This window comes from Uloborus diversus, chromosome 3, assembly GCF_026930045.1.
Source record: "Uloborus diversus isolate 005 chromosome 3, Udiv.v.3.1, whole genome shotgun sequence".
Classification (NCBI taxonomy): Eukaryota; Metazoa; Arthropoda; class Arachnida; order Araneae; family Uloboridae; genus Uloborus; species Uloborus diversus.
The window spans coordinates 101,031,244-101,043,738 of record NC_072733.1 but is presented as its reverse complement, the minus strand read 5'-3'; the positions used below and the strand labels follow the sequence as shown (position 1 = coordinate 101,043,738).

At 33.8% G+C, this 12,495-nt stretch overlaps 1 protein-coding gene across 1 annotated transcript in view; it reads right to left on the bottom strand.

Moving 5' to 3' along the window:
- The window catches only part of LOC129218399 (E3 ubiquitin-protein ligase HUWE1-like), a 736,974-nt gene that overhangs the window by 172,737 nt on the left and 551,742 nt on the right, over window positions 1-12,495 (bottom strand). Inside the window, exons 62-63 of the mRNA XM_054852650.1 lie at window positions 8,851-8,941; window positions 3,131-3,295 (exon numbers count right to left, since the gene is read on the bottom strand). Coding sequence (XP_054708625.1) covers window positions 3,131-3,295; window positions 8,851-8,941 — 256 coding nt within the window. The remainder of the gene's footprint in view (window positions 1-3,130; window positions 3,296-8,850; window positions 8,942-12,495) is intronic.

Below are 12,495 nucleotides of genomic sequence, written 5' to 3'. Positions count from 1 at the left end.
TCTAACACTAATTTTGGAGTACAAATTTCAACATACTATTTTCCTACCTCAAATTTTAGATAATGCTTCTCTATCTTATGTTAATACCACTCAAGTGAATCATGTATGACATGATTAATAAGAAATGCTTAGCAAAAATATTTCTTCAATCAATTTTAAAATGAAGTCTTAAATGAACATTTTATTATCCCTAAAAATTCAAATTTCATTTAGTGGCAGTTATTGTAATCACTTTATTTAATGCCTCTAATTTTTATGAAACCAAGAACTATTGTAAAAAATTGTGTGCTGTTTAATTTGAAGTTGAAAGTAATATTAAATAGTTTAATTATTAATCATGTGTAGTTAATGTTTATATTTCTAACTACATGTACATACAATTTTCTTCAAAAATATGTTTGCCTTATCTTACTAAACTGCAACTTAGGTGTTGCTACTTCCATTTCTTCACTCCAGTTTTCTCCAAGGTTTTTTCTGCTTTGGAAGAAACTTGCCTCCAACCCTGGTTTCTACTAACTCTTTACTTACAGGGTTTGTATAAAAAGTAATGAGAATCTTTTTTTTCCTGATTTGACTGTAGCTCTCAAATGTGTAGAAACTGGTTAGATCCGTGGTGGGGATTACTGGTGGTATTTATTCACTCTGGTCCTCAGTCGCCTGGGAGTCTTTGTTTGCGCATCATCATCATCATAGTGTACCTCTGTTTCAAAGGTCGGTTCTAGCTTCAAAATGCAGAGAACATTTGAGCAGTATTACACGATTAAGTTTTGTGTGGAACTTGGTAAATCGACCCGAGAGACTTTAGAGAAGTGTAAGCAAGTGTTCGGATATAATTGTCTGTTATAGGCGCATGTGATTCGGTGGCACAAGTGTTTCAAAGATGGCCAGGAAAGCGTCGAGGTTGAATCTTAAACAGGGTGTCTGTCAACCAGCAGAATGTATTTAAATGGGGAAATTGTGCATGTTGTGCTAAATTTGGACCGCCATTAAGTGTGAAAATGATTGCAGATGAAGTGACAGTTCACAGCATCATAGCTGAAAACATGAGAAATGCTGGAAATATCTGCTTCATGCTCCAAGTTTTCCTGGGTAAGAATGGTATCTCCACGCTTCCCCCCAGGCCGCCTACAGCAGACTTATATTCCCAAAGATGAAAACATCACTAAAAAGGCATCACTATGGAACTCTGGATGCTGTGAAAGAGCTAGTACAAGACTTTTAAAGAACGTTCTGAAAGCAGACTACAAAGCAGCCTTCGAAGCTTAGAAGACTCGCTTGGATAAGTGTGTGCTAGGCAAAAGGTCTTAGTTGGAAGAATTTCAGGTATGAGCATCCATATTTGCGATAAATTTTTAGAACACAGCTCAGTCTCATTACTTTTTATACAGACCATGTACATTGAGGAGTTTAAAAGTTGTCAGCAGCTATATGATGTATAACCTGTGTTTATGTATTTTACTTAGAAAAAGCTGCTCCTGTCCCCTGAAAACCTTGTTATTATGCATACTTATAAAACACAATCAAGATTATTTGAGGGACTGTAGGTTGAATATCGGGGGTTTGTCCAGGATTTTCACACGGTCCGTTTTTTTGTGAAAAATCAAATAATTTTGTGAAAAACAAATTTTGTAAAAAGTCAAATAATTTTGCAAAAAAAAAAATCTGTTGCAACGAAATTTTAGAATTTAGAGATGGCACAAACTGCATCAATTAAATTTAATGTTGATTGTTTTCCTCTTCTATGTTGAGAATATCATTCTGGGGTATTTAGTATTTGGCGGGGGGGGGGGGGGGGGGGCATTGCTCTCTCAAGTATCAATATTTATCTACCATTCTACGTTATGTTAAGTTACACTAGAAATATTTCTGTACAGTATTTAAAATAATTGTCACAAAAAAAAAAAAAAAAAATCAGACGAATGTTCAGCATTTAACTTTTTAACCCAAGACACTCTTAAAAAGCACAGATTTTTTTTCAAAACTTAGAAATTCCGTGATTTTAACAAAAATAAAAAGAGATTTTATTCGTTTACCTCTTAACAAAGAGTACTAAACATCAAAAATTAGAAAAATCGGATTCCCATAGCAGATGCAAAGAGATCGCAGTTCTCAAAGTGAAGGCATCAAAAGTATAAAAACGGCTTGTAAAAGAAATATTTTTGATAAAATTATTTTAAAATTGCATTTTAGAGTCCTATGATAAACATATCATTAATATCTGTGGGCACAGTTGAAGCAAAAAAAAAAGAAATTAAACCACCGATTCAGCATTTTAATTTTTTGACTCATAAAAGAAAATGGAATTTTGTTTTAAAAACTTGAAATGAGCGTTCTAACGAAAATAAAGAGACTTTCCATTTATTTGCATCCTAATAAAGCGAAGTTAGCTTAAAAGAAGAACAAAATATGATTCTCATATCGGATGTTAAAAGATTGCATTTTTCCAAATGTAGATATCTAAAGAAAAAAAACGGTAAGTAAAAGAGTTTATTTAAAGTTAATCATCTTGATAGCATCGAAAAATCAAACTCATATAATTTTCTCCCAAAATAACAGTTAAACATTTGCTCTTTCAACAAACAATTTGTGAGAGATCTGTTCTTGTTTATCAGAACCTTGTGAAGGGTCTGTTTTGGTTGATCGGGATTTTGTGAAAGGTCCGTTTTTGTTGATCTGATTTTTGTAAAGGGTCGGTTAATGGACCCAAATATCCTCTGGCCAGACCCTTGAATATAAAGCATCAATATTATTCCTGCATTTTAAGTTTACTATGTTTTCTCCTGTTATTTAATAGGAATAATTTTGGATCCTGTGAATATTTCAACAACATAAATCATAGTAAATTATCAATCATATATAGGTCTTCAACTAAAGTTTAAGCCATAATATTTAATAATTATTTCAATGTGACTAAAGATGACTCCAGGCTAATTAGTGTTTCAGAAGCAAGTGGCGGCTTAAATACTCTTAGTTCCCCATTGGCAAGCAAAGTGGAAGTGCTTATTAAAGGACAATGCAGAATCAGTGAAAAGCAGTTTCTTTGAATCTTTTGAGTAGTTAATGTGAGTGGGAATAAAATAGTTTGATTATTTAAGAACAGCATGAAGTAAAGAAGTTAGTCCCAAAATACCTGCTGTATCTTGAGAAGTCACAAGATTTGCAAGGGAAGAAGTAGTCTCTGATGTAGTAGTTGGAGAAAGATAAGATCCAGAATTTGAAGTGATAGCTAAGGCAGGACCCAAAACTTGCTCTACTATTGAAGCAGCAAGCCTTTCTGTACTAAGAGATCTTAAGTCTAGAAATTCAAGTCACAATAAAAGCCAAGTGCTGTAACTTTTTTTTTTTTGAATAAATGAATGAAACTTAGAAACAGTCAAGCTAATACAAACATATAACAATCTATTACAACCAACTACTTAAAAGAGACCATGATAAAAGGCTAAGTCCACCATGCAGAAAATTGTGTGCATGTTTCACTACTACATGAGTGCTGTAGTATCTTTAAGCAAAATCTTAAAATATTACAATGGGATTTAAAAAAAAAAAACAATTTAAAATTATACATAATGAATTAAGTGAAATTTAAGGAGATGATAAATAAGGCCCATAAAACTACACAGGTAACCAAATACAAGATCAGTTGTTAACCAAAGATAAAATTTGAAAGTACTATTGCATGGACAAGTGAACACAAATGAAATTGAATGAAATATTGCTAAAATGTCAAGTGAAATCTATCAAGAACTATTTGATTAGTCTATAAGGTAACATGCAATAAACATGCAAGTAAGAAGTAGTTCATATACATAAAACAGCAAGTCAAAGAGTGCGTTAGAAACCAAATAAGGAGTCAAAAAGCAGTAGTAAAAAGTTTCCATATGTAACAATAAGTGGTAGCATTAACCAAATGTAAGATGTTTATTTTGAACTTATCAGAACAGTTGTATAACATGGGCAGTTTGCATTTGAAACCAAGATTAAAAAAAAAAAAAAAGGAGAACTTAAGGGGAAAAATAGGAGCAACGAGGGTTAAAATAGGAGCATGAAATTGCTTCTATAAGATCAAAGTACCATTGTGATGCTTTTCATAAATATTTATCTTTGATTTTCAACAAAACTACAACTGAGTTTAAAATTAAATAATTTTACATTAAAAAGCATCAGGTAAGTACACATTTAGAAGTCAAAAAAAAAAAAAAAAAAAAAAACGTGATTACTGGTTGATTTAATAAAAAACAGCAGCCGGTTTCAAAATATTTTTCAAACAAATGCATGTATTAAAAATGCATGGTGTAAGAACATATTGAAAAATAAAAAGCACAATTACTTATTATGCACGGAAGTAAAGATTATGCATCATAGTAAAGGTCAAGCTCAGAAATTTTCTACTTGGCCAAAGATAATCGAATATCAGGGTGCAAGTTTGGTAATGTGTTCAAGACTGAAAATATTTTCAGCCCCTCCCCCCCTCCCGCATGCGTGCTTAAGGAAAAAATTGTAGATTTTAATAATGAGTTTTAGAATCTGTGTTTGATTTGAATTTTAAGCCTTTAAATTGTAATATTTAAGCATTTTGGTATCGTAATTTCAAAACTCCTAAAAACCGCCAATAATGGGTGTGGGGGCTCTCCCCCAGAATTTTTTTTAAAATGAAGTCCAAAAATGAAATGGTAGGCCATTTTGGTAAAGTTCAGGGAAAGGAGGGGTTCAGGGACTCTCTTACATCAATTACTTCAAACTTGATAGTCCCAAAATTACAATATTGGGCAACCTTCAAAAATATTAAGAGAAAGGGGGAGGGGGGCGCTCTGGGTTCTTCCCGAAATTAAAGCTTTAAAATTGAAATTTTACTCCATCTTTTGTAATGTTTATGCTTTTTGAATGCATTATTGATGGGATAGAGTTCAGGAATCTTGCTTCGGCAATATTTCAATATTGAAGTTCCAAAAATGCAATTTTAGACGATGTTGGATACTTTTAGGGATAAAAGCATTCGCAGCTCCCCGCCATTAGTTTTTTGCCAATTGTAAACATTTTTTTGCTGCAATAAAAATCGCTTGGGACACAAGATTTTCACTTTTGCAACATAAATCAGTTTTGATCAGACAGTCTACCCAAGGTAGCACCAGCAAATCAGTTAAGAAGGAAAGCTGGGGGAAGGGCATGAGCGACAAATGATAATAACCTGGCATCATTCCCCCCCCCCCCCCCCCAGTCTTCATTTGAAAAAGAATTTTTTTATAGGTAGCAGGTGGTGAAATTAGCAGTAAAAAAAACCACTTCAGTGAAGTAGATATATTTTTTAAACAAGGTACACTTTCCAATATTCATTAATTAAAAAAAGAGATAGGGGAAAACTGAATCCTTACCCCAGGTAGGGCTCCCAAATCGCATCCCTTTTAAGGCACTCAAATATAGCTTAAAGTAGCGTTTTAAATATTTCAGCTTCAAAAAAATTTCGGAAGAGAACTCCTGAACCCCTTCCTCTGAGTTCACCATAAATGTCCTCAATTTGAATTTTTAAGGCTTCAGTTCTCAGGCATTTTTTCCTAGGAATCGTGCCCTCTTTACCTATAAACATGACTTATGACGGCATAAAAGTTTTAATACTTTAATTTCAGAAACGTTTTGAAAGAAGCTTCCTACACCCTTCCCCCTTAAGTCATCCAAAGATAGCCCGAAACAGAGCTTTTAAAATTCCAGAAACGGAAGTATTTCGGGCCGAGCGGCGGAATACCACCTCCCCCTCTCATTGTGTTTACTAAAGGCACTGTATAGCTCTGGTTAGCTAAACACCGGTGGCAATGTGCAGATCTGGTTAGTTGAGCTGTGACCTTGACTATGTTTACCTGTTTTAGGGGAGTTTAGTGAAAAATAAACGTCTTATTGGCTCGGATTTTAGTTGGAATATTTTTGAAAAACTAAGAAAGTTTCCCTTACGAAAATGGTTGATAGAGCTTAATAGAATTCTATAGAAAATTATATAGAAGTCTATAAGAAAGTTCCTATAGAAATTATTTCTATATAATTCTATAGATATCCATATAGAACTTGAGAATGAAGTTTCTATAGAGAATTTCTTGTATAAAGTTCTATAGAAACTGCTATAGAATTTGAGCATTAGGTTTCTATAGATAATAAATTCTATAAAATTTGATCAGAAAACTTCCTTTACTGTAGAATTTTGTAAAAAGTTGAGAATTCGTTCATTTTGTTTACAATTATAGTTTTCATTAGTGTTTATATAATACTTCTAGTTTGGAAAGGCTAAAAAGCCCTAATTAATTAGGAAGTTTAATTCCTAAAATGAAATGGTTTAATTCCTAATTAATCTATTTAATTCTAAATAATTGTTTTAACAATTAATTATTTGTTAGGGTCATATTTTTTTATTACAACGGCGGATTGTAGTATGGTCTTTAATAATAATACCGTTGCATTTTGTCATAGTTCGATGAAAAAAATCAAACTTAATTAAATAAAAAAATATACTCATAAAAGAATAAAAATTAATTAGTTACAATGTTTAAGTTATTTTATAGTAATAATAAAACTTCTAACATTGAAATTAATTCTAAAAATGTGAGAATTCGTAAAAATTCTTGTCATTGTTTAGTAAATGAAAATAATCAAAAATCCAAGATGCAACTCTATATTTTGTCGCGAGAGTTTGCCAGCAGTATTTCTCTCAATCTCTTTGCGCATGCGCCAGTCTTTTTTCCCTTTTCTGCCCCGAACGGCGATAGCCTCCATCTTGCACGTGCGATCCTCTAAGTGTTGCGGGATGAAAATGGCTGAACCTTGCTGAATTCGTTAGAAAGTATGTATTATTTTTGTGCTGTTTTGTTATATTTATATTTTTATTGTTATATTAAACAAATTGGGAATTAAAAAACTTATAAATAGTAGTTATAAAACAAAACTTGAATTTTAAATCCAGAATGAACTTCATTATGCATCAGAAATAGCAATTGATTTTACTAAATAAATAAAGCTTATGATTGAGTAATGACATTAATTTACTAGTGATTTTTGCATTATAAATTTATATGTAAGTAACAATAACCGAAAGTTTTTCCCCGACATCAAAAATAAGAGAAAAATGAAAAAATATTGAATTTCTTTAAAAACAAATGTGAAAATTATTTTTCAAAATTAAATCATAGACTAATTAATTAAATAACACTATTAATCATAGAAATTATTATCACGCAATAGTATCATACATTTTCTAGAATTACATATAGAGATAATGAAATTTTGAAAAAAAATCTTCAAATTTGATTTATAATACCTCATGCATAATGAATATTATTTTTTGGAATAATATTGTCCCTTGTTATCAAATGATGGAAGTTCTTTCCTAGCTTGAAGTTTGGCACGAATGTATCCATCTCGTGCAGTTTCACCGCGAACTTTTATTGCAGCTTCGGTTATTAGTTTCACACAACGTTACACAGCTTGCGTGCGACAGGAAAATTTCTCGAAAGTGAACTCTGTAGGCTGTTCTTTGCACATTTCTTTCAATTGTTGGTCTTTTAGATGCATTGTAAGAGGTGGCTCTGTTACAACACAGTTTACCCAATCAACTAAATCAACATAAAATAATATACGTCGTGTGTAATCTTAATTTTTCATGATTTTTAATTTTTCTTACCCACACTGAATGGCTTTGTTTGGAGATTTATTCAAGTAAATATTTATTCATTCACCTTGTTTTTTTTTTTCTTTTGGCTGCAGCAACGTCAAATTCACGAAATCTAAGCTCATCATAAAAACAGCTACAGTGGATCGTTCATAAATGGGTAGAATTCACCTTCAGCTTTTTTATCAAAGTAGCTTGAAAGCCTAGTTTTTTCCCCGTTCTTGCAGTATCTTCCTCAGCCACTTAGAATGCTTCCCCCCCCCCCTTTTTATTCCATTCTGTTTTATTTCTTTATTTTGCAGCGATCAAGTTTAAAAAATGTAATTCGCCACGGCAATCTCTTCATCTTGATCATCCATTTTTCCCACTGATACCAAAACAAAAAGCTGAACGTCCAGAAGCCACCTGCAGATGGCGGAAATACGACTGAATGGGAAATTCCGTTTATGCCGACGCTTTCGGTTTTCCGCGCATGTGGAGTCCAGGCCTTACCGTATTTTCCTGCGCATAATCTGCGGATTATCTGCTAAAGAAGGCAAAGTTTATGAGGTGCAGATTAGATGCAGCCGCAGATTATCTGTGATTTTTCCCCCCTTAACACTAATGCATTGAACCTCAATATTTTTACAGTAGGATTCACCAATCGAGACCGTACACCGACTGAATGTTGTTTATTTTACGAAGCATGCATGTTCTTCTTCGCTGCCTGCCTGTATGTTGGTTATTTTACGTTGCTTGAATGTTCCTCTTGGCGATTCAGGTCACGTAAAATAAGCAAGATTACGGTGAAATAGGTAGTCATTTGCACAATATTAGACTGTTTGCTCCTTTGTCTTAACTTATTGTTTCAAGTAATTAGCTTACTATAATCAAGATTTCAAGAAGAAATCATTACATTTCAGATTATATTTCAGATTAATTTTGATTATGCCTTCAAAGTAATTACTTTTTCACGTTTTTAGTTTAGTTGCTCAAACGGTATGTTAAATTCAAACTTTATCTTTTTACATCGTATTATCCGCGGATTATACGAAGCTTCTTTTTCTTCAGGCCGATTTAAGGACCTGCGGATTATAGGCCGCCCGCGGATAAAACGCAGGAAAATACGGTATCTGAATATTCTGACAAAATAACATTTCTTTTTCTTTTGCAGAAATGGAAAACACCCATCATTGTCAGTAAACAAGAAAAATTCAAACCCACACCTTGTGCTGTTGCATCTTCTTCTAAATTCAAAATAGGCATGCTAAGGGTTGCAGAAATATTGCTCTCAAACTGACTAGCAGGTTCAGCAATCTGTAAAAAAAAATATTTTATTAATAAAAGAGGTAATAGGCATGTGGTGTGTGAAGAGCTCTGTGCTGCTACTCAGATAAGTGGTTTTTTAGTGTATTTGTTGGATTATTACTGTCTAACTTTAGTATTTTTACTTTATTTCATCATGTAAATTAGTGTTTTAGTTTTTTTGGAGCTTATTTTTACTGTTATTGCATTCTTGAAGCATTTTTAGGAGCTAAGCCTAACATGTGGTGATCTCCTTGTTTTGACTTTGTGTACTTGCAAGGGAGTAGCAACTCTGTTTATTTACTGCTATATTGCTGTTTTTAGTACATTATTCTGTGTTTTTTGCATTTTTGTCATTTCTGGTTCGCATTTTGGAATATTCACTGAGTAGAAGTGGGTGTTATATGCATAATTAATGAAAGAGTTTAGGAGTGTGAAGGGGGATAGGTGGATCTCTTGTGACCTATGCCATATGTTCTGCCTGCATAAGGGGGAGGATGAGTGTTTTTGAGGAGGATCATATTTGTACTAAATGTGCTGAACTCTCAGCCTTAAGAGTTAGGATGCTATAACTTTGGAAGCCTAGTTAGCATTAGGATGTAGGCCAGTTGTAGAGCATACAAATATTTCAGAGATAAAGGGGGAAGTTTCAAATAAGGATTCAGATTGGGAAACTAAGGGAAGATAAATTTTGGAGAACTCTATGGTAAGGGAAGTGGGTAATACAGTTGGGAGAATAAAGTATAAGGTGGCTAGGTGTTGTTTACCAGGGGCTCGGGTGAAAGATGTTAGTAAGGTTGCTGAAAAGAAGGGCGTATTAAATAAGGAGGATATGGTTACTTTGTGGGTGGGTACAAATTAGGGTGGGTCGAAAAACACTTTTCTTTTTCTAATCAGTTTTTAATAGCATGGAAAACTTGTGCATTGGCTTCCTAACAAAGGGAAAAATTATTTAAAAATTTTTCAATAACTTTTGAAATCGCACAAGAGCCCTCAAGTTGGGAAAAAAAAGAAAAAATCAATTTTTAAAGACATATATTTTTTTCAAAAAATAATTTACTTCATTTCTAATAGTATAAAAATACACTTTGTATTTACTAAAACGTATAGAAAAAAAAACTCTGAGGCAGATTGTCAATCACTTGAATTTGCGCAGAAAGCCTTAAAATATCATTTTTAAAGCAAAAATTATATTATTTCAAAATTTTTTACGTTGACATAAAGCTACAGAAATATTCTATTAAACATCCATTTTAGTGTTTTACATACATTTCTCTTATACCAAAATGTGACTCAGGATTCACCATGTTTTCCAGGGAGGGGGAAGGGGCAAATTCAATGAAAGTTTCAACGGAAAACAGCAAAAATCACGCCCACTCAAATGTAAATGCATTTCTCAAAGCCGTGGTGGGGACAACAGACCACCACCTGACCCCCTGAATGATGAGCTATATCAGGTGGCGGTGGCAGCAAGTCGAGCCCCCCCCCCCCCCTCATCACCCTACCTAGTCAACCAACCAATCTGGATATGATTGCAGGACGAGGCCAGAGGAAACTCTGGTGGAGGTCTGCAGCGGTTCTGACGTGCAAATCTGGATATGATTCATTATGCTGAAGTTCTTTAAATTCAGGATTCTTATCAAATGTTATTGATCTGATTGTTATTTACTATGAAAACCTTCTTGGTTTCACGCTTGTGACATTTCCTTCAGCTTCTGTTACAAATTTTGCTTATCTGTCTACTGATTGAGTAAGCTATGAAATATTAAAGTTATAGCAGGGCTTTGGCCTTCAATGAACATTAAACATTCGTATAATGCTTTATTTATTTTTCCACTAGGTTAAATTGATTCAGGACTCACCATGTGGAGGTAGCAGCAAGTTGAGTTCCCTCCTCCCGCCCCACACACCCTACCCAACCAACCAATTTGTGTGTGATTTTTCTGTTGAAGTTGTTTAAGTTTTGACTTAGTATCAAATTTTTCATCAAAGATCTTCATCTGAATATTGTCTACTTAATAAAACCATTTGAGTTTTCATGCCTGCAAACTTTCCTACCAGTTTTTGTCACAAGTTTTACACATCTCTCAACTGACTGAGTATGGCAGGGAAATTTCACCTTTTCGTTGAAATTTCCAAACCTCGAGTACAGAAACTATTTCAACAAGTGATCCAGAATTAACTGTTAAGAATCCCAGACCCCTCAGTTGTTCCCAATTGTTAACTGTACTAACTGAGTGTTAAGACTTCATATTTCTCAAATTAGTCCGACAAGCGTATTGTAGATACAGGAAAAATTATAGTAAGGACTTACACTCCTGCTTGGTTTAATATTCATTAAACATTACAAAGTGAAATACGGTCCGAAGCATGTATTAAAGGTTGTTCAATCAACAAGACATTTACCAAACAACATTAAATGAAATTCTTGATCCCGTCATTCATAGAAACTCGTTCTTTTTTCGTCCATAGAATATGATGTAGCGATGATATTGGGCTACACACAGCACATTAGAAAACTAGACTAAAAGTCTGAAATGAGCCCCCAGTAGCACGTCACATTAGTTTCTTCAAGCTTTCATTAATTAATTTAAAAAACCGATTATTCTGAACTTATTGATCGGCTTAAGTGTAAACTGATACCAATACCATTGTTGTCATATATGGCAACAGAAGACTTTGAACTTTATTGAAAGTCAAAACCTTGCCATAGCTTGAATATTTGATACCACACTCAATCGGTCGAGATAGTTTGTGCAAAACTTGTGAAAGAGGTTGCGAGAAACTGTTGCAAGCATTAGAACCAAGAAGGTTTTCACAGTAAATAACAATCAGACAAGGAACATCTGATACAAAGTCAGAATTTAAAGAACTTCAAAATAATGAATTGGTTTATTGGGTAGCGTGGTGAGTTGGACTCAACTTTGTGCTACTGCCATCTGTTTAGGCTCATCATTTAGGGGTTTGGGGGGGGGGGTGATTCATTGCCCCCCCGACTTTGAGAAATAAATGTATTTGGGGCATTCCACGGTATTTTTGACATTTATGTAGAGTCCGTAACGTGACCTTTTTTGCCATAACTTTTTAATTTACTGTTTGATTAGTATATTATTTTATTTTGATCTTTTCCTACCAACACACCAGCTCAAATTAAAATAATTTGCAAATCAAACGGTAAATTAAAAAGTTATGGCAAAAAAAGGTCACGTTACGGACTCTACATAATGTCAAAAATACTGTCGAATGCCCCGTTTACATTTGAGTGGGCATGATTTTTGCTGTTTTCCATTGAGTAACCATTGAGTTTCCATAGTAACAACAATGAGTTTACTAAGGAATGGGATTCTCTGTTGGACAAAGCAACCAACTGTTCGGCAAATGTCCAAGTGGTTGGTTTGCTTCCCAGATATGGAGTGCATACGAGTTGGTTAAACCAACGGGCTAGGTGTATGAACCTGGTACTCAAGGAAATTTGCGTTAACACTAGAAAGACGGAAGCGGTCATTTTGACCGCAAACGATTTTCAAATGCTCATATTTGCTGCGTTTAATTTTCAAACTTTTTTT